General features: G+C 38.1%; 2 protein-coding genes across 8 annotated transcripts in view; one reads left to right on the top strand and one right to left on the bottom strand.

The window, feature by feature from the left end:
- The window catches only part of LOC138962461 (F-actin-uncapping protein LRRC16A-like), a 73107-nt gene extending 62524 nt beyond the window's left edge, over positions 1–10583 (bottom strand). For all 7 annotated transcript variants that reach the window (XM_070334290.1, XM_070334324.1, XM_070334297.1 and 4 more), the window contains exons 1-4: positions 10423–10583; positions 8836–8933; positions 1197–1247; positions 604–663 (exon numbers count right to left, since the gene is read on the bottom strand). In XM_070334290.1, the coding sequence (XP_070190391.1) occupies positions 604–663; positions 1197–1247; positions 8836–8933; positions 10423–10459 (246 nt within the window). In that variant the 5' untranslated portion in view covers positions 10460–10583. The remainder of the gene's footprint in view (positions 1–603; positions 664–1196; positions 1248–8835; positions 8934–10422) is intronic.
- A 441-nt stretch (positions 10584–11024) lies between these two features.
- LOC138962521 (solute carrier family 35 member C2-like) lies at positions 11025–27068 on the top strand. Its single transcript, XM_070334363.1, has 10 exons — positions 11025–11256; positions 12677–12914; positions 14048–14198; positions 15224–15287; positions 18184–18256; positions 19627–19795; positions 21065–21148; positions 24484–24659; positions 25441–25564; positions 25909–27068. The coding sequence occupies exons 2-10, from the start codon at positions 12717–12719 to the stop codon at positions 26064–26066; spliced, it is 1197 nt and encodes a 398-aa protein (XP_070190464.1). The 5' UTR covers positions 11025–11256; positions 12677–12716; the 3' UTR covers positions 26067–27068.
- Positions 27069–27333: the final 265 nt, after the last annotated feature.

The raw sequence follows: 27333 nt of genomic DNA, 5'->3' as shown, positions 1-27333 counted from the left end.
CCAAAGCGACATAAAAAATAAGATAAAGGTTGCTTCTAATTAAGCACATGATATGAACTCCCTTGAAAGGGGTTCAAGTGGGGAGGTGGTGGTCTTGCAATGTGTCTGCAAATTACTATTCTTAACTTTTTTGTTTATCTAACTCATCGTATAGAGTTCAACCGTGGCTGATGAGCATGCTAAGTGTGGAAAAAAAATTCTGAGAATGGGCCATTTTCTACAAATATATATATATCATTTTTCAGAAAAAAACATCTGTCCAAAAAGCATTGTCCAGGCTAGGACACCCACAAATTGCCCCTACAAGTGAAAAACACCCCACAGGGATGTATAACAAACTTTAAAAAAAGAAGCAGTGCAAAATACACAGGTGGAGGGTCCAAATTAAGCATTAAACCACTCACAGTATTTTGTCGCTTTTTAGTGAAAACATCTGTCAAGAGAGTACTGTCCAGGTTTAGAAACACGTATGTATATATGTATGCATGTCACTTCAAGTTCTGCTAAATTTAGATGAATTTATAGGGCCTGGAGTGAAATGACCCACTCATTGCCACAGTTCAGTTTTCTCTGAAGGACATGTGTGATCGCGATTCTTCTTACCTGGTTGACTTTCTTGCTCTCCAGTGCTTGAATATCCAGGAAGTGAAAACTGTGCTCCACCTGTTTAAAAAAGAATATGCGTTGAGCAGATAGCTAATGATTTCTTTCTCATTTCTTTCTTTTTTTAAGAGCATTTAAATCTTAAAAATTGCAAATAAGCACAACAATTTAAACTTACAAATGTGCTCTTCCTGACAGCTCCATTTCTTTCCATTTCATATAAAAACCGCGAGAATGTATTCTATGACAGCAATTTAGCTATGACAGTTTCATTTCATGTTTTAACTAATATTATGACCTTAAATGTGAAGACTCTCTGGGGGAAAAAAAACACACCAAGAAATATCACAGCTGGAACCCACCTTTCCATCAAAAAATCAATTTAACAAGTTTAATTCCTCTATAATGTCTTCCCAGTGTATCCTCGTTTTTTCAAGGCCATGCAAGTTATGCCATCCCCTTTCCCCCCTTTCATAAAACCATCACAGCAGACTGACAGAGACGCTTAATAAACTGGTTTCTTAAAAACCAATTGAAAAACAACATGCAAATTTTATTAACAAAAACAACATTGAATAATCATTGGTTCTGACCTTGGAGGGGCTCTTGGCAGCAAGGACAAACAGACGACATGGTGAAAATGCCTGCAAAAATAAACATAAACAAAAATAAAGTGTCTTAATTTGTTCTTTTTAAACACAACTTCTGATAACTAATTGTCCTTACTAAAAATGAAGTGCCAACTTAGAAAGAAAAGACTATTTGTACTATGTGTGTGTGTGTGTGTGTGTCACAGTGTGTGTGTGTGTTATTTTATTCATTGGTTTCTTTATTTTGATATTTGTTTATGTGTGTGGGGGGGAGGGGGGGCACAATGTCTTTCTTTTATTTCAGTACTTTTTCTGCCTTTGATAAGAGGCTGCTTCCTGTATCTTAATGCTTTAGTACTTGCTGCTTTATTTGAATGATACATTTCGCTTGTATTTTTTAAATCTCTCTGGCGTGATGAGTTTTGCCTTTTGTTCTTGTGTTGTTTCAATGCATGTGCTGACTCATGTCTAAACTGACTGATAGTAATAAATGGCTATTGCTGGTTTTACAAATAACTTCAATGATTAAATTATTTCCTTGTTTAAAACACATTCACTAATCAGGTCCACTAGTCTAATGGGCTCAACAAACTTTTCAATGACTAAATTTGTATTCAAAGTCGATCGTTCACTCTTCCTCAAGGTAGAATATTCATCACACTCACAGCCATTGAAATGACAAAAGTACGTTTGCATCACTTTCTTTCTTTCTTTATTTGGTGTTAACGTCGTTTTCAACCACGAAGGGTTATATCGCGACGGGGAAAGGGGGAAGATGGGATAGAGCCATTTGTCAATTGTTTCTTGTTCACAAAAGCACTAATCAAAAATTTGCTCCAGGGGCTTGCAACGTAGTACAATATATATTACCTTACTGGGAGAATGCAAGTTTCCAGTACAAAGGACTTAACATTTCTTACATACTGCTTGACTAAAATCTTTACAAAAATTGACTATATTCTATACAAGAAACACTTAACAAGGGTAAAAGGAGAAACAGAATCCGTTAGTCGCCTCTTACGACATGCTGGGGAGCATCGGGTAAATTCTTCCTCGTCCCAACCAATATGGGACTCCCCCTAACCCGCGGGGGGTCGTTTGCATCACAATTTTTAAGGTTTCAATTTCCAATCAGCACTTTACATTCTGCTTTACTATGATTATCTAACATTATATTTTTTATGGTGACAAACAGTGACAATGCTGCTTTTGTTCACTGACGTTTGAGGTCAACTTGAAATGCATCAAGGTTCATAAAACTTCATGGCACAATGCATTGTCTGTATTGGACACATCATTGAAATTTCCTGTCTAAAAAGCACTGACCTAACAATGCTACCTGTGTTTCAATTCTGAGTAAAACCTAAAAACTTTAGGATGTTGAAGGTAGTAATTGCATGCATGTCTGTACACTTCAGAAAGTCCTCAAGGTAGCTGTTATTTATGTGCATTGCTTTTATTGGACACAATGACATTGCTAAGGCAAACAAAACAAAAAAAGTCTGTTTACGGTAACCCGACCGACCCTATTTTTTTCGCGCGACCCTAGACTTTTTTTTGGCATTTGGGGGGAAAAAAAAAGCAAAATTAAACGTAAAAATATGGTTTTTTTGAAAAAAAATTTAAAAAATAAAAAAATCCCGACCTACCGACCCTATTTTTTTGGCCTATGTTACCGTAAACAGACCTATTTTTTTTTGGCCTAAGCAATAAGACCATGACTGCAGCCCCTGAGTCAGTGTAACACAGTGTCACTGCAGATCCCTTAATATAACACTAAAGTGCCAAACCTAAATCGTCCTGATTACATGTATACACAATCGACTTCAGGGAGGAACACGCCTGCACAAAAGTAATGTTGACTCACTCACCAGCTGCTACTTGTTCTGTTTATCTTAGTTTATCCTAAGGGGGTGAAGGGGGGGGGGGGGGGGAGTGGCCAACAGGGGAGTGGGTGGAAACAAGCATACAAAACAGAGAGGAAGGGGGGGGGCTGTGTGTGTGTGTGTGTGTGTGTGTGTGCGTGCATGTGTGTGTGTGAGCGAGAGAGAGGGCGCAAAAAAAATGAGAAAGCTAGAGCACAAACAAACAGAGAGAAACTGAGGTGCTCCTTGATTACCTCTCATCACTCCATCAATTAAAAAGACCTAAAAAGTGTCAGTGTCACATGCGGTTAGCTTGACATATGATGTATCAGGGCATGAACTAGTGCAATCACATACAGTGACTATAGAGCTGACACCATCAGTGCATTAAAACATTACAACAGCTTCAAATCATCTCTATTTCCCTCTTCCTTTTTCTGTCTTAATTATATAGTTCTGCACAGAGTTAAATATCTCTGTGGCCTCTACACGGTTTTTGACAAGGATTCGATTCATACATGATGTATACATGTACCTGTACTCATGCACAGGTCAGCCTTTAGGGCAGTCAGTTTGAATTACTGCATTCTCATAAAACTGTCTGCAATTTGACCGACTGACTTTGGGGTTTAACGTCCTCTGACTCTGAGGTAACTGGGACCTATTTGGGACATGATTGTTTGTACGCCGTTACCAATTTATGCCTGAGTAAAGTTTATGGGCAGGTATGCAATTCATCTTCACTCTCCCATAAAAGTTAAAACTGTTTCTGAGTTATTTAATTCACTGAGAGAAAAATTACGACCCATTGATGGCCAAGCTACCACAGTAGCAACCTAGCAACCATTACAGCTCCCCAACAGTTTAAAACTGAAAGGCAATATCACCTTAACAGTAACACTTGACTACCCTGCTCCTCCATGATCCAACATTCCTCACTTTCAAAGCTGACAAACTACATTGTATCTGCACAAGTGCTCATTTTAGTGTTACTAATGCTTTCTCATTCGAGTTTACTGGAGCGTGAGTCTGCCTTAATCCATGAACATGGTAAGGTCTGTTTCACGAAACCCCTAGTTAACAAGGAAGTGATCAGCACTTATAATAGATAATACTCTTGACATTATGGCAGTGACATTTGAGCAATATAATTAGGAGGCTGGGTTTGATACTGATAGTAGATGCAGTCATCTTTGCACCTTGCTGTTTTTTTCTTCTTCTTCTACGTTCATATGCTCATGTTTTTGCACAAATGGGGTTTTCATAACTCATAACATTTTATTGATCCAACAAAGGAAATTAAATTGGTCATCAGCACATATAGGTCATTAATTAATAATTATAAAAGAATAAGAGAAGAAAATTCATAAAACCCATGATAACAAAAAAAATATCTAAAGTAATATATGTACAACTACAATACCCTTTTTACTTGCACACTTGACACACCGACACACCAACACACATGCATACATACCTACATACATACCTACATACATACATACATACATACATTCCATGTTAAAGTGTAGTTAAGAACATCACAATAATTATATCATTGTTTGGATTAACAGATAAGTTTTTATGTAAATGATGATAACAACAATCCATAATTAACGCTATTGCACTACCAAAAGAAGAGACCAACCAACGTGTATGATAGTTTTTTCAGGGGTTTGCTCTTTTGAAATCCATACTAAAACTTTGGGTTTGATAGTACATGTGTAGATGCAGTCATCTTTGCACCTTGCTGTTTTCTTCTTCTTCTGCGTTCATGGGCTGAAATTCTCACGTACGCTCACGTTTTTGCACAAGTGGGGTTTTACGTGTGTGATGGGTTTTTACCCCGATATTTAGGCAGCATACGTTGCTTTCAGGGGCTAATGCTCTTTTGAAATCCATACTAAAACTTAGTCAAAGAAAACACTGTGCCAATACATTTAATTTACACTACATGTACTGTAGTACACTGTAAGTGTTACAATTAATTTCCATTTCTTGCTGAAGCATTGTACTTGTAGGGATAATCACACAAAAAGGGAAAAACCCTCAGAATAAATACTATCAATATCAACAAGGACAGGAAAGCCGTCATACGTGACTATATAGATCTACTCTAAAAAGACCATCTAACAACATGTTAGATGGCGCAGTGGCGTGGTGGTAAGACGTCGGACTCCTAATCGGAAGGTCGTGTGTTCGAATCCCGGTCGCTGCCGTTAAAAGTGGAGATTTTTCCGATCTCCCAGGTCAACTTACACGCAAGCACATGACCAAGTGCGCACGGAAAAGATCCTGTAATCCATATCAGAGTTCGGTGGGTTATAGAAACACGAAAATACCCAGCATGCTTCCCCCGAAATATAGAGTGCTGTCCCTTCTGCGCCGAGCGGCTGCATTTCAGGGCTCTCTCATATTTCGTACTGTGCGCCTTGAGTCGCCTTGTGATGAGATATGTGCGCGATATAAATTCTCTTATTATTATTATTATTATTATGTTCATCATGCGACTAGTTCGAGCATAAAATTGTCCCCATGAAGTGAAAGTTAACACCAATTTCTTCCTGATCCGATGACGAAATCTAATGTGTGTTCCTCTTCAAGTGTCTTGTCACCAAAGACTTCCTGCTTTGACTAAAACACTTAACTTATTAGGGCAGGCCAAACAGGCACTGGAGACCTTTGCAAACTGCTGTTTGGACAATCTGAACAGACTACGGGTTACACTTACAATGAATTTTCATTCAAAATTAACATACAATGTATTATATGTAGTAACTAGTTGGGCCGATCTCATCAAACACTAATTTCTAGTAGTTTTAAATTGGTTGAAATTTGAAAATGAAATAAAACTAGCAACCAGCATGACATATTACTGATATTTTCTGTGGGAGCCAGAACTGATTAAGATTAAGTTGCAATGGTTTGAAAAGTATTGGTGTAAACTGTAATCACAGTAAAAAAAACTAGCTGATAAAATTACTAAGCCCTGACTTGTTCTGCATTACTCATTGGTAATAAGCCGCTACATTTATTAGATGAAGTGTCAGCTAAAATTGATAATTTTGCAAAGATTATAAACATGTGTATTGAATATGCTGAAACTGCCAAATCCTAGGATATTTGAAGCTCCACAAATTATACCATAATGTTCAACACAAATGGAGACTGTCAAAACTATAAAATTGATATAAATGCTTTTTTAATTTAACATCCCTTTTTACCAGTCACCTTGCCTTTTGCTTTGAGTGAGCTAAAAACTGCAAACAATATCATTTTGGCCAATCCAGCCCTTGCCGACAGCTGCAATACATAAGTTGTCAACCTGCTATCTCCATTTCTTTTCTCCTCTTAGAAAATACATTAAAACTGCCTTCCACAATCTGACGGTAAGTAATCTTAGGTTTACTACAGTACAACTACAAGTAAGTAATAATTCCTGACCACTGTTGCGAGTAATTCTCCTTGACCTAGGTGACCTGGGCTGACCCGCCACAGCTGGATGGACAATAAAGCAACAACTACTAACTTCCTACTACTACTAAGTACAAGTATGTACTTCCGTGCTACAAGCGTGTTTATTGTTATTATAGACCATTCTGAGAAGCATCGCTCCACGGCTATTGCCAGTAGAGAATGAGCCGAACTCATTTTGACCTGAGTTCAGGATGATTATAGACCCGATTCCTTGTGGCAGCTCGGTCCTGCCCATTCCGCACAGGGAGCATCAGACATTTTATGTTAGGAACGCCTTCATAAATCTTTATTTGCAAAGTCATTGAGCCAAGAGAAAGAGAAAGACCTGATTCTGTTTATGATTTCCTTGAAATTGCCACTTTAAGATAGTAAGGTCTAAAAATACAAATGTATAGTCATGCATGAAAGACCAGGTGAGGATAAACACGTCATGAGTCACAAAAAACATTCATCCTGGTTCAACCACTGAGTCGGCTGTTGCCAGTCAATACCCCAACCCTGATTATTTGCATAGTTTAAGGATTACACAGGTCTACTTCACCCAAACCATTATATAATACCTTTCTTATAGTCTAAACAACAAGACTTGTTGCTCAAATCCAAAGCCACAGAATAATTCAAAATGCTTTTCATTTTTCTACCCTTGTCACAGCCATACAGTTAAAAAATAACCTTCCATATGAACAACGTCATCTGAAATTAAGTTTATTAACACATAAAGTAGTGAGCTAAGTTATACATTCTTCAAATGAATGCACTGACCTTTCATGGGTAAATTAAACCCTTTGATTTGTTGTCAATGCTGCATGAGTATTCTTTTTTCACACCCTAATAAATATATTTTATAATGTTCAGTCAGCCCTAAGCTTTCTCATGCCCTACTTGCTATTCCTCTGACTCAGAGGCTGACAGCAACTGCCTTCAAACCAAACACAACCTTCCCGAAATACTGATCTTGAAGGTAATTATGTAAGGAAGGAAACAAGATTATTCATATGAATGACAAACTTGTACTAAGGACTGTATGGTAATAGAAGCACACTAGACTGGCTAATTTATGGTCATGGTACAACTTTACTATTACTAGATGATAACACTTGAACCACTCAGGCCTACTTCATGACATGAAGTTCTTTAGTGAGTCGATCATCAACTTCAGTTCTTTTTTTATGTCTATTTATGTTATTTTCCTTACCACTCTTAAATCACTCGACTATCTTCACCCACCGTCACCGTAAAAGTCATTCCACTATTTGCTTCTGATTTACATACAGTGGTTATATATATATATTTTTGTCGTTGAATAAACAAGTACAATCCTAAAGTTACAATTTTTTCAATTTACAGTTTTCAGTTTTAGTTAACAAATTGCAACCTGGTCAGAATGATGAGTAACAATTAATGAATTAACTTAATTTTAATGAGCTATTTAACTTTCACTTTTTAATTTGTGTGTGTGTGTGTGTGTTTTTGTGTGTGTGTGTGAATGTTCTGCTTTCCCACCAACCATTTTTAACCTTTATCATCTGCTCAAGCTCTCAGAAAATGCTCCATCGACAACAAATGTCATGGCCGCCACATGATACGTAATTCTCAACTAATGGGAACAATACGTTTCAACTGTCAACACGTCTGTCTTATCTTATAGTTATACAACCTAGGATAAATTCCTAAAGGCTTATAGTTATACATATCATCTCAAACAAAGGGAGAAACATAAACAATAGATTGTTGACGTCCACAATCCATACAAGAGCTCCAATACATAATAATTAATATGGGTTTGGAAGAGTTCAAATTCAATTATCTCACCCAACTATTGAATAGTAACAGACACATACAAGCACACTGACTACAAATCCAAGAAACAATCATACTCATAGTTTGTTTTTTCCTCTTATATCTTGTAATAGAGAAGAAGTTCCATGATCACTCTTGTCAAAATTCGTTCTAAAAGCAAAAGCAGTGTTTGGTCTTCGTTCCCCGACGCATACGTTTTTGATTTGACACATTATTCTGACCCCTGGCCGATTGACCATCTGATAGTTTTGACATACATTCGAGAGGTCTTATGACAGATCACAATGTTTCTGTAGCCAGGACATTTGGACCTATACACATTTTCAATCCAGGCACAACCAACCTATTGTCCTCTGAGTCTGGGAATAACACAGAAAGGATTCGTTGTCAAACTACCACAGTACCCGTACAAGCTTACTGATGCAAAAAAATGCACACAAATAGAAATACAATACAAAGTTTTTACCAGAAGTGATCATGAAAATCAGGCTTTCTCTTACCAGAACTCGGTTCTCAGTCTTGTCTGATCGAACCTCGTGTTTCACCATGCACTTGATTGAGATTTTAATCCTGCGGTCCAGCACCTCTCGGACAGCATCTGCAACATGTTACAAGTTCATAACCTTGAACTGTTTTTAAAGTTTATCGGGAAATGCATACTGTTTTTTCTGTACTGAAAAATATGAAATCAGCAATCTTTTTTTTTATACAACAGCAAAAAGTAAAAGAGTTCAAGATCTCAGTTTCAAAATGCATGAATTTTGTAGGTCTATCGATTTTCTCTCCGTTTCAGTTAGACAAAATAGCCAAGCCACCAAAAGTCTATAGTAATCAGTTGGAATAATATCGAGTTTTCAAGCCATATATATAAACACTGCAGATCAACTGTGTGACATTTCTGCGGGGCTAGTGACTTTCTTCAAGTTACTCGCCCGGATGACGATTTTTGTTTTAGAATTTTTTTAGATTTGGCTGTTTAGTATCACATTTTAAAATCAAAATGGCCAGCGCATGCATGTCGTACCGGTGCAATTGATTTTGTTGTGGACAAATGAATACTACAGGTATCGTGGTTACTTTGCAGGAGTCAATATACAGATCGAGGCACGAAGGGAAGAGGCAATACATGAGGTGTGTGATATTCAGAATTAACTGATGGTATTGGTAAAGAGTCAAAACAGATCCAGTGTATTAACATTATCAGACTGATTCAGATTAAAAATATTGAGTCATTTTCACATTTCATTGTCTAGTCTGTGTGTGCATCACTGCATGGTTGTGGGAATCACATCTGATCATGACGTGTTCTAAAGATCATTCATGCATAGTGGGTGAGCCTTTGAAAAAGATTTACACATATCTTCTAGTACTTAATAATCTACTGTTCTACTCTAGTACTGTTTACATCATAAGTGACTATAGTGGTTCTTTCAGTTTTCAGGGACAGTGACACTGACAGGTGAATTAAGTTCTGTGTTGATCACTGTCAGTTTGTGTTTTGATGAGCAGCAGACCCTGCAAATAACTTAATAAGTGTGTTCGGTATACAGCCCCGTGGAAGTGATATTATATGTATAATATATTTATAAATAAAGAGGCATGAGTATTTTGAGATTCATCATGTGTGACGTACGACAAATTAATCAAGCTCCCATTTGCACGTACAGGGCTAAATCTGGAATATATTGCCATCTGTTCTGAATCTACCAAGGACAATCTTTTTTTTACTGGATCAGACCACTCATAGCCAAACAAAAAAGCAGCACTTGTCGGCTTGTGCCACTTCCTTCGGCTTGTCAGTTTCACTTTTAGGTTAGGCAGAACCATAGAAAATAAAACTGAAAAAGAATTAAACTTCAACCCATCAATCAACTTTTCTTGGAGTTTGAGCATCACAACAGATACCGTAAAAACAATGTTCACATGCAAGAAAATGCTAGTTAAACACTAAATCTGAACACTCGGCCAGCCTTAGTGCCACTACCAGTACCACTTCCACGGCAGCAATGTAAGTATAGTTCAGCAGGTGGTTGTCCAGCGTAACGGTAAAGTGGTTCATCTACAAATACCAAAGACCCGATGCTCACCCTGAATGTCTCGTGGGATGTTGCTTGCAGCAGCCATCCTCCTTATTGCACTTCCAAGGGTGTACGGCAGTTAATATCCTGCCTTCAAACGTTAGAGGTGTGTTCCAAGCACGATGTAAACAGTTGTATGGGAGTCTCCCTCAACAAGCCGCCATGTTGAATCAGTGACGTCATGACAGTGGAGTTCTCTTCCGCGTTTCCTGGCGGAGTCCTTGACCTAATCTACAGTTCCTATTTTCAGCGGAAAATTGCTTGGTTTTAATTGTAAAATTATCTTAAAGCATTACTTGATTGAAATATCAAGTTAAAATAACTCCAACTACCTAGCTTGCTTTTCCCCTTTATCGTTTTCTTCTCTCTTTTTATAACGCAAAATTATCGTCTGCTACAAAAGTCACCTTAACATTAAGAAGCAAAGTAACTTTGTATTAATCAATAAGACAATATATTTCGTTCATTTTGTTTGAAACTCATGCTCTGGAAGGACAGTCTTATAGAAGATGGGACTTGTTTGTGGATTTTATTTTCGATCAGTTAAATAGCTCTACTCAAGGGAAGGCACTCTTCATTTGCTAGTTAGGATTATCTCCCCGAATTGCAGACGCAGGCAAGGTGTCATCCAGATTTTGTACAAGATACTAGTGTGAATAGGCATATCACACTTTCCAGTTATTCACACCGCTCGACCATCTGTTGTTGAAAGTTTTACTTCCTGTCCACAAGTCGTCGTGCGGATAGGCACACGAAAGCTTCGAAGCAGACAGCCGAAGCTCCACGCGTCAAGGCAAAACATGAAAGTCTGGAATAGGTTACAATAGTTGTTTGCGCTGACAGGTACATCTGCTGTTGTTGTAATTTTGTAAAGGCATGCTCAGTGTTTGAGATTTTAATTAAAAGCCGATCAGTCCGGCAAAGTCAGAAAAGAACTTCGAAAAGTGCTGTCGGTGTCCCCACTATTGCACTAACTATAAACAAAACTAAACTTGTAACCTCACAGTCACACAAGGATACTTATGTGTTTATACTTATAGAATCTAGCCTACACGTTGAAAAAATGCAGCCTGCTGAAAGGAGAAAAAAATGTTGGAGTTGCGAGAATAGCATATATGGTTTCTGCCAATTAAAACAAGTCGCGTGAAGCAATATAAAAACATTTAGTCAATCTGTAGGCATCAAACTAACAGCTAGATAGTCTCGGCTAAACATACCTGAAGACCGAGACGGGTCACGCTCGTCTCCACGAAGCATGCGAACATTATACTCCACCTATTTTTTTTAATTCTGAGCACGTTTTTAAAGTAAACATAACATATCTATATTTTTTAACTTAGGAGAAGATGAGGAATACAATGCAATCTGTAACATTTGTTTTTAATGACAACTTTAATGAGCAAACTAATCAACTAATTTGTGAGATTCCGAGCTGAAATGCAATACATGTACCAAAGTCCAAACTGATTGGGTCAAAGAATGCTTGACCCGAATTTAAATTAATTTGGTTGAAAAATGAGGGCGTGACAGTGCCGCCTCAACTATCATTAAAAGCCGGAACTATCATTAAAATCCGGATATGATGCCATCAAAGTCATTTGTTGAAAAATTGAAAAAACATCTGGGGATATTATACCCAGCAACTCTCATGTCAAGTTTTATGAAGATCGGTCCAGTAGTTTTCTCTGAATCGTTGTATGCATTATACGCACAGACAGACAGAGATACATACACCACACCCTTGTTTTAATTCCCCACCTATGTTAAAACATTTAGTCAAAACGTTGCTAAATGTAAAAAAAATAAATTGTTTAGATTGTCCAATGACAAATACATAGCTCTACAGCACTCGATACAGAACAAGATGATGCACTTTGAACAGGAAAGTCAGGTAAGACAGTCATTAAGATTGTAGGCAAAAATCTCACAAAGCATTTGAACTTGAGCCACAATTAAAAGGATAAAACAACTTGATATGGGTACTTATAAGGAAATCAAACCACACATGCTGATATGATTAATTAACTGCTTAATTTCAAACCAAAACAGCTACACATCACTCAAAACAATCATACTGCCCCTATATTTTTTTCAGCCTTGTGTTACTGTTGATGGGTAACTAAATTTCTGGTTTTATTCATGAAAGCTGAACATTTTTTCACAAGCAAAGCAAACTGCATACACATAGTCATTAAATATTTTCAGACAGGCAATGCATCTGTTATAAATAATCAAAAACTCTTCTGTTTTGTTCTTGTTACAGCTTATTTTGTCAGAGGGAGAAACAACTATAGTACAAAACCATGGCTAAACAAAAGAAAAAGAAGATACCGCGGGATCTGCGAATGCTGAAGAATGTGATCCAGCCCAAAGCAGAAGAAGTGAAGAAATCGGTGTGCTCTTTCTCCTATTTTGTGACCCTGGTGAAAACACTGTGCCTCATTGTGTTTTACTACTTCTTCTCCATCACCCTCACTTTCTACAACCAGCATTTTATACATGTAAGTGACACTTTGTCGTTGGTGATCACAAGCCCTTTTCTGATGGCCTTTCCAGAGAATGCTCAATTACCTTGCTCAGGGTTCAGTTTAGTAACGCGCCATGGCGCTTAAATAAACAATGACCCATTAGAATTACCTTCAGTGAGCCAAGGGTGCATTTAGATCACTTACCACCGCGCCACACTTGTCTGACTAGCTGACACTCGCACGGGCACACGCCATACATGTATACACTCATATTTACAATTCACACGCATACAATACATACATGCGCGCACACACTTACCCACACTTTTTCGTCTGGGACCAGGCAGGAACGAGTCGCCCTTGACCAGGCTCACATCAGGTCCCGCATGTGAACTATAATTACATCAAAAGCCGACATGAAAGTCTATTAGTCTTGGCGAGTGGGAGAATTCTTTCTATCTTGGGTACTCTACGTCAAGACATTGTGTTTGATTACGTTCGAAAATTGTAAAAGATGGCATGTGGGTCCATTTTGGCATACTGCACACAGTCAATCTTCAGACCCAGAACGTAATCACAGGAAATGTAAATGACATTTTGGCGGGAGATGAGAACTGACAAACCGCATGAAGTTTTGTTTGGCTGGCAGTACGAAAGGTATGTGAAGGCATCTGTTGTGTAATTAAGCTTCTGACAGTTTATATTGCAATCTGCGTCAAAAACACAACTAGTTGCTTCGGCAATCCTGTGACTCCTGCACTGCATCTTTAAATGGCGCCAGATTGCGCCATCTAGCTTCTTTGGACAAAAGAATTGCAGGTTTGCCAAGTTGCCTCCCTCACACACACACACACACACACACACACACACACACACACACACACACACACACACACACACACACACAAAACATGCACACGCACACACACACCTTTTGATATTGTGAAGCGTGGAGAGCACAGAAGTATACTGTGGTTCGCGCTATATAAGTGTTCATTATTATTATTATTGTTAACATGTACACGTATATATATGTTGCATGTATTTTGGTTACTGCATTATCTTTGAAGCTCCTGCCACTGGTTAAATATATTGCACTTGTTGAATCAAGAACCTTTGCGTCATACCATGGCTCACTTGGCGTAACATGTTCACTGTCCTCCTAGGAATACAAACTGCCGTTATCTTTCACGATGGCTCACCTGGTATTCAAGTTCATGGCGGCAGGGCTGCTACGGTGGGTGCTGGAGTGCCGTAGTGGAGAACCTCGCGTCCTGCTGGGCTGGAAAGATTACTGCAAGCGTGTGGCTCCTGTAGGTGAGGGGGATTTTCTTGTTCAAGACATCCAAAAACATATAGAATGCCAACGTTCCAAAATTCTGAATAAAAAACAAGCAAGGTGTGTTATAGGAACGTTTAGTCTTTCTATTTCATTATTTTATAGAACTACTCAGAGCAACAAAATCCTGTTCTCTCCATATTTAATAATCTGGATTTTAAAGAAAAATTTTAACGATCAACATAATTATAGAATATCCTTATCTTGTTCAACAACAACAACAACAACAAAGACAAAACAAAAATCAATGATTTGACAATATCAGAGGTTTAAATGGGTACCACTCCAGAAAAAATGTATTACACTTAAAGTTAAATAGAAAGACAAGAAAGGAAACAAGGATTATGTTTACATAATTTAGAAATGTGTTGAATTTGGGCTATGTAATTTTACGTTTTATTGTGCCTTCCTGTTTTGTTTTTGGTTTTTTTCTTTTATGTTTGAAGATGCATATAGCATAGTGTTGATGTCTGATGTTGTTGTCATGTCATATATGTACCAACAAGAAATAAAACCATGTAAAAAAAAAAAAAGAAAGAAAGGAACGTTTAGTTGTGACAAAGCATTACGTAACGGGGTTTTTTGTCACAACTAAACGTTCCTATAGCATACCTTGCTTGTTTTTTATTAAGACATAAAAAAAGAAATGGTTGGCGCCATATTCACTGAGCTTGCTTTTCCCAGGGACAAACCACCTGGAACTTTCATGAGGTCAACTACACAGGACTATGTGACATTAGCTTACCAAACCTTACCTTACCTAAAACAACATGGAGGGGGAGGGGGGGGGTGAAGGGGGATAGAAATACTGGAGGGGAGGAAATAGGGAATAAGATGTGGGTCTTCAAGGGTATTCACTCTTTAACAACCCATAAAGACAAAAGTTATTTCCGGAATTCCTCAATAATTTGTATTTTATTGTGCTTATGATGCTGACCAGCAAATTGTCTTCAATGTCAAAGTTCCACAAAAAGTCAAGAAAAATTCATTATTGATGTTTCAGGCATTGTCAGCTCCTTGGACATTGGCCTATCCAACTGGAGCTTTGACTTCATCACTGTTTCATTGTGAGTATCTTTATGTCAGGAAAGACCTGTTCATTGTGAGTATCTTGATGTCAAGAAAGACCTGTTAATTATGAGTATCTTGATGTCAAGAAAGACCTGTTCATTGTGAGTATCTTGATGTCAAGAAAGACCTGTTCTTTGTGAGTATCTTTATGTCAAGAAAGACCTGTTCATTGTGAGTATCTTGATGTCAAGAAAGACCTGTTCATTGTCAGTATCTTTGTCAAGAAAGACCTGTTCATAGTGAGTATCTTTATGTCAAGAAAGACCTGTTCATTGTCAGTATCTTTGTCAAGAAAGACCTGTTTATTGTGAGTATCTTTATGTCAAGAAAGACCTGTTCATTGTGAGTATCTTTATGTCAAGAAAGACCTGTTCATTGTGAGTATCTTGATGTCAGGAAAGACCTGTTCATTGTGAGTATCTTGATGTCAGGAAAGACCTGTTCATTGTATCTTTATGTCAAGAAAGACCTGTTCATTGTGAGTATCTCTATGGCAAGAAAGACCTGTTCATTGTGAGTATCTCTATGGCAAGAAAGACTTGTTCATTGTGAGTATCTTTATGTCAAGAAAGACCTGTTCATTGTGAGTATCTCTATGGCAAGAAAGACCTGTTCATTGTGAGTATCTTTATGTCAAGAAAGACCTGTTCATTGTGAGTATCTCTATGGCAAGAAAGACCTGTTCATTGTGAGTATCTTTATGTCAAGAAAGACCTGTTCATTGTGAGTATCTTGATGTCAGGAAAGACCTGTTCATTGTGAGTATCTTGATGTCAGGAAAGACCTGTTCATTGTATCTTTATGTCAAGAAAGACCTGTTCATTGTGAGTATCTTTATGTCAAGAAAGACCTGTTCATTGTGAGTATCTTTATGTCAAGAAAGACCTGTTCATTGTGAGTATCTTTATGTCAGGAAAGACCTGTTCATTGTGAGTATCTTGATGTCAAGAAAGACCTGTTAATTATGAGTATCTTGATGTCAAGAAAGACCTGTTCATTGTGAGTATCTTTATGTCAAGAAAGACCTGTTCATTGTGAGTATCTTGATGTCAGGAAAGACCTGTTCATTGTGAGTATCTTTATGTCAAAAAAGGCCTGTTCATTGTCAGTATCTTGATGTCAAGAAAGACCTGTTCATTGTGAGTATCTTTGTGTCAAGAAAGACATGTTCATTGTATCTTTATGTCAAGAAAGACATGTTCATTGTCAGTATCTTGATGTCAAGAAAGACCTGTTCATTGTGAGTATCTTTATGTCAAGAAAGACATGTTCATTGTATCTTTATGTCAAGAAAGACCTGTTCATTGTGAGTATCTTGATGTCAAGAAAGGCCTGTTAATTGTGAGTATCTTTATGTCAAGCAAGACCTGTTCATTGTGAGTATCTTTATGTCAAGAAAGACATGTTCATTGTATCTTTATGTCAAGAAAGACCTGTTCATTGTGAGTATATTTGTGTCAAGAAAGACCTGTTCATTGTGAGTATCTTTATGTCAAAAAAGACCTGTTCATTGTGAGTATCTTTATGTCAAAAAAGGCCTGTTCATTGTGAGTATCTTTGTGTCAAGAAAGACCAGTCCTGTTCATTGTATCTTCATGTCAAAAAAGACCTGTTCATTGTGAGTATCTTCATGTCAAGCAAGACCTGTTCATTGTCAGTATCTTGATGTCAAGAAAGACCTGTTCATAGTATCTTTATGTCAAGAAAGACCTGTTCATTGTGAGTATCTTGATGTCAAGAAAGACCTGTTCATTGTGAGTAGCTTGATGTCAAGAAAGACCTGTTCATTGTGAGTATCTTGATGTCAAGAAAGACCTGTTCATTGTGAGTATCTTGATGTCAAGAAAGACCTGTTAATTGTGAGTATCTTTATGTCAAGAAAGACCTGTTCATAGTGAGTATCTTTATGTCAAGAAAGACCTGTTCATTGTCAGTATCTTTGTCAAGAAAGACCTGTTCATTGTATCTTTATGTCAAGAAAGACATGTTCATTGTATCTTTATGTCAAGAAAGACCTGTTCATTGTGAGTTACTGAGTATCTTGATGTCAGGAAAGACCTGTTCTTTGTGAGTATCTTTATGTCAAGAAATACCTGTTCATTGTGAGTATCTTTATGTCAAGAAAGACCTGTTCATTATTTCTTTATGTCAAGAAAGACCTGTTCATTGTGAGTATCTTGATGTCAGGAAAGACCTGTTCATTGTGAGTATCTTGATGTCAGGAAAGACCTGTTCATTGTGAGTATCTTTATGTCAAAAAAGGCCTGTTCATTGTGAGTATCTTCATGTCAAGAAAGACCTGTTCATTGTCAGTATCTTGATGTCAAGAAAGACCTGTTCATTGTGAGTATCTTTGTGTCAAGAAAGACATGTTCATTGTATCTTTATGTCAAGAAAGACATGTTCATTGTCAGTATCTTGATGTCAAGAAAGACCTGTTCATTGTGAGTATATTTGTGTCAAGAAAGACCTGTTCATTGTATCTTTATGTCAAGAAAGACATGTTCATTGTATCTTTATGTCAAGAAAGACATGTTCATTGTATCTTTATGTCAAGAAAGACCTGTTCATTGTCAGTATCTTGATGTCAAGAAAGACCTGTTCATTGTGAGTATCTTTGTGTCAAGAAAGACATGTTCATTGTATCTTTGTGTCAAGAAAGACATGTTCATTGTGAGTATCTTTGTGTCAAGAAAGACCTGTTCATTGTGAGTATCTTTATGTCAAAAAAGACCTGTTCATTGTGAGTATCTTTGTGTCAAGAAAGACCTGTTCATTGTGAGTATCTTTATGTCAAAAAAGACCTGTTCATTGTGAGTATCTTTGTGTCAAAAAAGACCCGTTCGTGAATATGAGTGTAATCTATAAAACAAGTTTATTTTGTTTTGACAGATACACGATGTCCAAGTCTTCTGCTGTAATTTTCATTCTGGGGTTCGCTCTCCTGTTCCGCTTGGAAAAATGTGTAAGTTTTTTCTACAGAGTTGCATTACTGAAAAACGTTTGGTATTTGATCAGATGTTTTGGAGCTTTCTTTTCCAAGTCTTCCTTTTGTTTCTTTTTTAAATGAGAAAATGTCGGTGTAGTTCCTTTTTACATTTAGTCAAGTTTTGATTGTTCTGTATGTTTGGTAGTTTAGGTGGGTGTAGTTTCTCTTTCCTTTATTTTATTTTCACTTCTTTCAGGGAGTGTTTCGTTTTTATTTAAAAACAAAAATAATTAAATTTGAGATGACAGAAAGGGTTGACATGCACAGGAATGGCATTTCTACTTCTGGTTTTGGAGCTTTCTTATCTTGTTTTCCTTTTGTTTCTTTTTTAAATGAAAAAATGTCGGTGTAGTTTCTTTTTTATATTTAGTCAAGTTTTGACTAAATATTTTAACATCGAGGGGGAATCGAAACGAGGGTCGTGGTGTATGTGCGTGTGTGCGTGTGTGTGTCTGTGTGTGTGTCTGTGTGTGTGTGTGTGTGTAGAGCGATTCAGACTAAACTACTGGACCGATCTTTATGAAATTTGACATGAGAGTTCCTGGGTATGAAATCCCCGAACGTTTTTTTCATTTTTTTGATAAATGTCTTTGATGACGTCATATCCGGCTTTTCGTGAAAGTTGAGGCGGCACTGTCACGCCCTCATTTTTCAACCAAATTGGTTGAAATTTTGGTCAAGTACTCTTCGACGAAGCCCGGGGTTCGGTATTGCATTTCAGCTTGGTGGCTTAAAAATTAATTAATGACTTTGGTCATTAAAAATCTGAAAATTGTAAAAAAAATTAAAAATTTATAAAACGATCCAAATTTACGTTTATCTTATTCTCCATCATTTGCTGATTCCAAAAACATATCAATATGTTATATTTGGATTAAAAACAAGCTCTGAAAATTAAATATATAAAAATTATTATCAAATTTTTTTTTTCGAAATCAATTTAAAAACACTTTCATCGTATTCCTTGTCGGTTCCTGATTCCAAAAATATATAGATATGATATGTTTGGATTAAAAACACGCTCAGAAAGTTAAAACGAAGAGAGGTACAGAAAAGCGTGCTATCCTTCTTAGCGCAACGAATACCCCGCTCTTCTTGTCAATTCCACGGGCACTGCCTTTGCCACGGGCGGTGGAGTGACGATGCTACGAGTATACGGTCTTGCTGCGTTCAGTTTCATTCTGTGAGTTCGACAGCTACTTGACTAAATATTGTATTTTCGCCTTACGCGACTTGTTCTTGTTATTGTTATTTTATTATTTTTAATTTTTTTTAGAATGTCTGAAAGTTTGTGTGCATGCCAGATGCAGCACTCATGAACACTTTTTTCTTCTCTTCTATTGCAGCGCCTGTTCCAGGTCTTTGTAGTCATCTTCATAGCAGTGGGACTGTTCATGTTCACATTCCAGTCCACACAATTCAACCTGGAAGGCTTCATCATGGTCATGTCTGCCTCGGCTTTGTCAGGCCTACGATGGACCCTGGCACAGATGGTTCTCCAGAAGAATGAAATAGGTGAGCATGACCCTTGCAAGATCATTCCACTCTCAGGGATGTTGGTAGGATTGATTTTCTTTCGCAAATTTGCCAAAACGGCTGTAAAAAGTTTTAGCAAATTTCTAGAAGTTTCTGGCAGTCTTTGACGTTACCTTCTTCCCTGTGTGAAAAAATTTGGCAAGAGATGATTTTCGGAAATAACCGTCGGGTTTGTATGGGTTGTGAAAGAGTGAATACCCTTGCTTTTCCTCTGACGGATAACGTCACACTTGCTCCTGTCCACATTTTTCCGACACACCCCTCGCTAGTGATTGGCCCCACCAATGTTTGTCCGAGTAAAAAGCAAGGGCATTCACTTTTTCACATCCCGTACAAACCTGACAAGAGTTATTTTCAGAATTCGTCTATTCTGCCAAAATAACAGCAACATTTTTGGTGACTTTAAATATGTTTTAGCGGTTTTGACAACTGCCGGCCCCGAACATTCCCTGCCTCTCTTTTGTTGCATCTGCAGATGAAGTGTTTTATTTTTTATTTTTTGTTCTGTGATATGGTTTCTTCTTGTTAGTTTCCTCATATTTTCTCATGTGTCAAAGATGGCTGCTATAATAATGGAACATTTATATAGCGCTTTCGTACAGCTCGCTTTACAAATTCAATCAAACAACAACATGATACAGTGGAACCTCCCTTTTACGACTTTCAAGAATCTGACAAAATTAGGTCTTGTTATTAAACTATTTTATTCAACGTTTGTGCATTATTTACAAAAAACGCATATTGAGTAAACAACAACAAGCATAATGCTTATAGTGGTGTTTACAGTTTTTAGAAAGTACATATAAAATTAGGTCTTGAAATGGGACCGGCACGGTGGCCTAGTGGTAAGGCGTCCGCCCCGTGATCGGGAGGTCGTGGGTTCGAACCCCGGCCGGGTCATACCTAAGACTTTAAAATTGGCAATCTAGTGGCTGCTCCGCCTGGCGTCTGGCATTATGGGGTTAGTGCTAGGACTGGTTGGTCCCGTGTCAGAATAATGTGACTGGGTGAGACATGAAGCCTGTGCTGCGACTTCTGTCTTGTGTGTGGCGCACGTTATATGTCAAAGCAGCACCGCCCTGATATGGCAATTTGCATTGATTATGTCTCAATGACAATAAGCTGGCTTGAAGGAAATGTTCTGTGTGTTCAGGTTTACACAACCCCCTCGACATGATGTATACAATTTGCATTGATTATGTCTCAATGACAATAAGCTGGCTTGAAGGAAATGTTCTGTGTGTTAAGGTTTACACAACCCCCTTGACATGATGTACCATGTCCAGCCCTGGATGATAATGACACTTTTGCCTCTTGCCGCTGGGGCTGAAGGTAAGTTAGTGTAGTAGCTTCTGTTATATTCAGTAAACGGTGTGGTCAGTATAATGGGGCAATAGTAGCTGTTAGCATTTATTATCATGAGGGTTTGTTACATTTGTGCCATTGTCAGGCATCAGATTTTAATTTCAAACAAAGAATCTGCTGCAGCCCAAGAGACCATTTTTGAAACCCCCCAACAAAATTTTACTATTTTTGGCTCACGTAAGTGTAGCCTATGCGATGGTAAACTTTGTCTGTCTGTGCGTGCGTGCGTATGTATGTGTGTATGTCTGTGGTAGAAACTTTAACATTTTTGGCTAAACACCGAAATACTCATTTCACGTGGTTAATTTTCAAGCACCATCTTCAAATTATTGAAGCAATGATCAACATTGTGTCGGCATGTGTGTAGTTAAAGCGTGTATCCAAAGAAAACGGGTGGTGGGGGGTTTTGAAGGGGTACAAGCAGTTGACTGATTTGTGTCGTGTTTGGCATGTAGACGGCAGGTCAGGTGTCAAGATCAGGTCAGGGGTCGCGCGAAGGATTGTGGTCCAGTTCTCACCTTGCCGATTCGCCGGGGAAGACGATTTCATGTTGTTCGGTTTCTAAGCTCCAGAAAAGTAAATAAAGAAGATACCAAAGGGAGATTTCCTACAATTTGATCTGCACAGCGTGTTTCCAATGTCCACGCGAGGAAGAGCTGTCGAAAGCGCGGCAGTCAGTGTCCATCTTGCAGCCGTATCCCGGTAAGTTCAGAGACAGATCTAGTGTCTCCCACTCTGATAACGTGTCACCTACTGTTAATCCGTTTTGTTTTAATTTCTTTTTATTTCAGCAGACACGGATGTCAAACACAGTGCTAGGCAGTCACCTCTAGTGAAATGAGTTGATCTAAAGTGCCTGTAATGTTTGGATGTCTTTGCTCGTGGTTCGATTTATGTGAATTTCAAGACTTGCAGTAGAGTCTCAAGTTAAGTTTACTCTGCCCGAAAAAAACTGTCCACCATTTACTTGAACATGCAGATATAAGGAAACGGAATGAATCTGTTCTCAAAGTCAAAATGATCACGATTTTTTCCTCAGATTCAAAACATGCACTGTCATGGTTTTGTCTGTACAATTTAGTAAGTCTTAAGTACTTTGCAACAACTTCCTTGAACGTGAAAGACAGTTTTTGAATTCCCGCAGTGGGGCACTGCGGTTATGAAATTAAAGGCCCCTCCTGTTTTTGGAACCGCAGGAGCTTTCTAGTTTGCTGTTAGGTAGATTTTTGGTTCCTCTTTCCTGTCATGCTCTCTTTTTCTTCATGAATTCTTTTCTTTTTTCTGCCTTCTTGCTCATTCACCTGTATTTTTTCCAAAAATCTCTTCTCTTGCCGCTTGTCTCGCGATTCATGTATAGTTTAATCTGTTAGTGTTCTGATGTAAGTCCAGCAGTAGATAGGTTAAGCCTATTTTAACATACTGGAAACTGGTAATCTTCCAGTAGGTATTAATTTAGTTTTACTAAAGCCTGCTGGGACACAAGTAATGGGTTAGTGCATTTGTAAACAGGAATCGCTTGACAAGTGGCCCCCTTCATCCCCCCCTTCCTCGTCCTGATATGGCTCTGCGTAGTCGGCTGGACGTTAAGCAACAAATAAACAAACAAACAAACAAACAGTTTTTGAATGCTAGATCTGTATCGCGTTTCATTCCAGACTCGATCCTCTCTTTGATTGTAGATCTACTGTTTGCTGTTTACGCACTATCATATGATTCGCTATGTAACGTTTGGTAAGCTTACCTTGCCACAGCTTTCTTGTCTTTGTTGGCATTTCTGGCTGTGTTGACCGTCAGAATTATTTTAAGAACCAGGCTGCTGCAGTCGACATGTTTCGCATATTGTAGGGTTACCATGCTGCATAGGTAAAGTGGCTTGTATAACCTGACTATTCTGTTTCAAAACACTGTTTATATTTGTGTAGGTTGTAGTCATCATAACTAATCGCATTTTGCCATTTGTTTCAGAAAGGAGGTTAACCTACAACAAGATCGACGCTATGTCAGATATATGCCTCAGCCACATGAAGACTTCCGAATTTAGATCTACTCGGCATGGTGACAAGTCTTGATGAAAAGTATAGGACTGAGGACAGCAGTGGAAAAAGTGCCCACATGGCAGGTACCTAACCTATTACCCTAGTCATTTTATCTGTTTGCCTTCTTTTGAAAATTATACATGGAGTTGATATGATGCGTTAGTTTTAACTGTGTGTGTGTGTGCGTGTGTGTGTGTGTGTGTGTGTGTGTGTGTGTGTGTGTGTGTGTGTGTGTTTGTGTATGTGTGTGTGTGTTACGGAGTGAGTGAGTTTGTGTTATGTTACTGTTTGTTGATTTCTTACGGGAGCCTTGAAGGCTTCGCCTCTTGTTTAAACATTGTCCAGGTGTGTGTGTGTGTGTGTATGCGACATGCTTTTTTTTTTTTACAATTTCATAATCATAATCACATTCACGATTTTGTATTCTTGAATATAACATCAAGTCTAGATCACGTTGATTTTAAAATCACTGTGTTAAATGTAGTATGTAAAATTTGTGATTTTACTTCAGTCTGAGCTTGTGGCGCAGCAAAAAATGACTTGAACTTGAAGACAAAATAATGTTTCGTACAGTGGTACCTACAATTTGAGGCCACTCTGATAACAGGACATCTGTTGTCCCTTTGTCTACTATTTTGACCAAATTACTCTTGTCATGATCGACAGACCACCTGCAATGTAGGGACACTTTCAGCTTGCCCCAAGGGTGTCCTTTCATCACAGGTATATTGTAGAAACCCTCTTTTACGACGTCCACAAATCTAAGAAAATTAGGTCTTGAAAAGGGGAAAGTCTTAAAATGGGGGTAAATTAACAGAGGTTTATGAACAGAAAATCAGGTCTTGGTAAGGGGAAAGTCTTAAAATGGGGGTAAATTAACAGAGGTTATGAACAGAAAATCAGGTCTTGAAAAGGGGATAGTCTTAAAATGGGGGTAAATTAACAGAGGTTATGAACAGAAAATCAGGTCTTGAAAAGGGGATAGTCTTAAAATGGGGGTAAATTAACAGAGGTTATGAACAGAAAATCAGGTCTTGAAAAGGGGATAGTCTTAAAATGGGGGTAAATTAACAGAGGTTATGAACAGAAAATCTGAGAAAACAGTGGGGCTTAAAATGGAGAAAGTCTCAAATGGTGGGGTCCTAAAAGGGGGGTTCTACTGTACTACTTTTACTTGTGGAGTATTGACGGTCAGTAGAACCTGTTATAATGCAAAGACACTAAGGTGTTAACAGAGGAACACATTGTTTCAATATTTGTTGACAGGTATGGCGCTGTCATCAACAGAGCTTGTCTTCAGATTTGCAGAGATTGCAGTGTTGGCAAAGAATATGGGTCTGGTGTTGCTGGGCGCAGTGCTGGCCTTCTTCTTGGAGTTCAGCGAGTTTTTGCTTGTGTGCAACACCTCCAGTCTTTCCCTTTCCATAGCTGGAATTTTCAAGGTATGCTTCTCAATAGACGATTTTCGAAAATAACTCTTTCGGAATTTTGAGCGGTCTGGAAGAGTAAGAGCCCTCGGACAAGCTTTTCACATGTTCCGGGCTTCCGATCGGTTTATCCTGCGATCGGGACAAGCGGCTAACTCTGATGTGTATGTTATGCCACGTGCACAATATGATACCCTTTTTTTTACCCGAAGTAAAGGGGCTCTTACTCTACCGCTGAAAATCTTGACAGTTATTTCTGGAAAACGTCTATCGGTGCTAAGAATATTGTTATATCAGTAATGTGTACAGCTTTTTTGTCATTGCATGTTAAAATGTCATCAGTTGATCTGTATCCTAGATACAGGGCCTATAGGAAAGTAGGATTGTACATGCATGTATTCATCTGCAACAGCAATAACAAACCTGATCTGATTATCTTAATTTTTGAGGTATGATTCTGAATAACTTCTAAGATTCTTGCTATATCATGCAGATACATGTGTTTGTGTCATCACATATTTGGTGTTATCTCTTGGTATTTGAACACATGCATACAGGGAGCAAGGATTTTACAAGCATCTAAACAACAACAACAAAAACAAAGAATTGCTGATAATCTTATAAATGTGCTGGAGAACACCAGCAGTGTTGTTGCTAGACCTAAGTATCATTGACTGCAATTTGTGTTGTTTAACTTCTTTCATACATCTTCTCATATCATCACCGTGTGTGTGTGTGTGCAGTGATGCAAATTACAGATATGCACGTGTGACTAATCCTATCACTTTCGTTTCAGGAACTGTGCATACTGTACCTAGCGTTTTATGTCAACGGCGACAGAATCAATTTTGTCAACGGCATAGGCCTAGTTGTTTGTCTGGTGGGCATCGCCCTGCACGTCATTATCAAGGCTGTGTATGGTGAGTGCCTGTTTCTAACTTTGATTGTGTTGTGCGTTTGTGTTTTCTGGTTGTTGGTATTGTTATTTTTGTATGTGTTGTTGTTGTTTTTCCTGATGACCTTGAAATAGTTCAGATAGACAGGCGCAATATGGCCCAGTAGATAAGACATCAGCATCCAAAGCAGAAGTTAAGGTCGTTGGTTCCAATCCCAGAGTTATTCTACAGGTTATAATATAAAAACAAATCTGAAAAGCAACATCTTGAGAAAAAAAAGGGGGGGGGGGTTCTATTTTACTGTTTTTCTGCTGGGTTTGTAACTCAGAATGCCTCAAATAAACCACAATCTCTGTTGTACGTTACAGCTCGCTACGACAGAGAACAGGAGATGGTGCATGCTCTCAACCACCCCGAGGAGAGGATCGAGATGCTAACACGCAATGGCAACCCCAACACCCACGAGGAAGAGGAGGAGGAGGATGATGATGAAGAAGACATCTTCAACGTTGACCGGGACAGATAGCACTTGACTTTCTAGTCGTTTGAAAACTGCCAAATCTGCATGCATGTACTTTTCATGATGTCTCTGTGAATGCTCTGTCTGTGATTTCTGAAAAAAATGTTCTGCAGTTTTTGTGAGCAACTTGAGGGCAAAAGACTATGGAATAGAGGAGAAATTGTCCACATGTTGTCAAAAAGTAGTGCATCAGCAGGTGATGACTTTAACAGGTTTCTGGGTTTGTGGGGAATGCAGCATTAAATCCCAGTGCATTTTTTGGTTTTTTTTACAGTTTTTTTTAATGGATTCATGAAGTCTTTCACTGCAGCTGATTGAAAGTTTGAGTTAGTCTTGGAGATTTCAGACTTAGAAAATTATGAATATGATGTAGCAGCTGCTGAATCGAACTAGGCTCAGCTTCTCTCCTGCCCCACCCCAACCCACCCACCCTGCTTTTTTAAATTATTCGTTTTTAGTCGGTATGTAAAAACACAGCAACATTCCTCTTTTTGAAGGATCACAAAATGCAAAAATGTGTCATGTTTCTGAAAAAGCAAGGTTTTTTTTTACATATTCAAAGGTGTTTTTTTAGAAAAGGGCTTTCAGCTTTTTTATGTGCAGTGTTACTGAAAACTTTCTTGTTTTTCTTTTTCTCTATGGAAATACATTTTTGCTTTGCTTTGCTTCAGAAGCATGATCAGTGTTTTGAAACACTAATCTTTATTGTACATTCATTACTTTGACATTGGGAATGTATGGTTTTGTCTAGCTTGTACAGTTGACAGTTGTATCCTTTTAATTTTTGGGGTATTTTGCTGTCATCGATTTTTCAAATTGTAAGTAGTTACATCTTGAACGTCAATTGACTTGATTCAACATTAATATTTGCAAATGATTTTAGATGTTCCCGCTGCACTGTTTGTCTGATCAAAACCACACTTTTAAAAGTTGATTTGTTTTACCACATTGTGTGTTACGGTGGAACCCCCCTTTTAAGACCTAAAAAAATCTCAGAAAATCGGGGTCTTAAAAAGGAGGGAGTCTTCAAATGGGGGTAATTTTTACAGAGGTTATGAACAGAAAGTCTGAGAAAACAAGGTCTTACAAAGGAGGGGGTCTTAAAAGGGGGTTGGTTCCACTGTACTTCTTCAAAAGTCTAGAATGCAGGTTTCCGACAAAATAATAACCACGTCAAGAAAAGCAGCCCTGATAATGAAGCGATATATTGGCAAAACAACAGAACATTTATAGGGATGGGAATACAGAAAAGAGTTACAACTGAAGATAACAA

The sequence above is a fragment of the Littorina saxatilis genome, linkage group LG1 (genome assembly GCF_037325665.1).
Source record: "Littorina saxatilis isolate snail1 linkage group LG1, US_GU_Lsax_2.0, whole genome shotgun sequence".
NCBI lineage: Eukaryota > Metazoa > Mollusca > Gastropoda > Littorinimorpha > Littorinidae > Littorina > Littorina saxatilis.
This window is presented reverse-complemented; position numbering and strand designations above follow the sequence as displayed.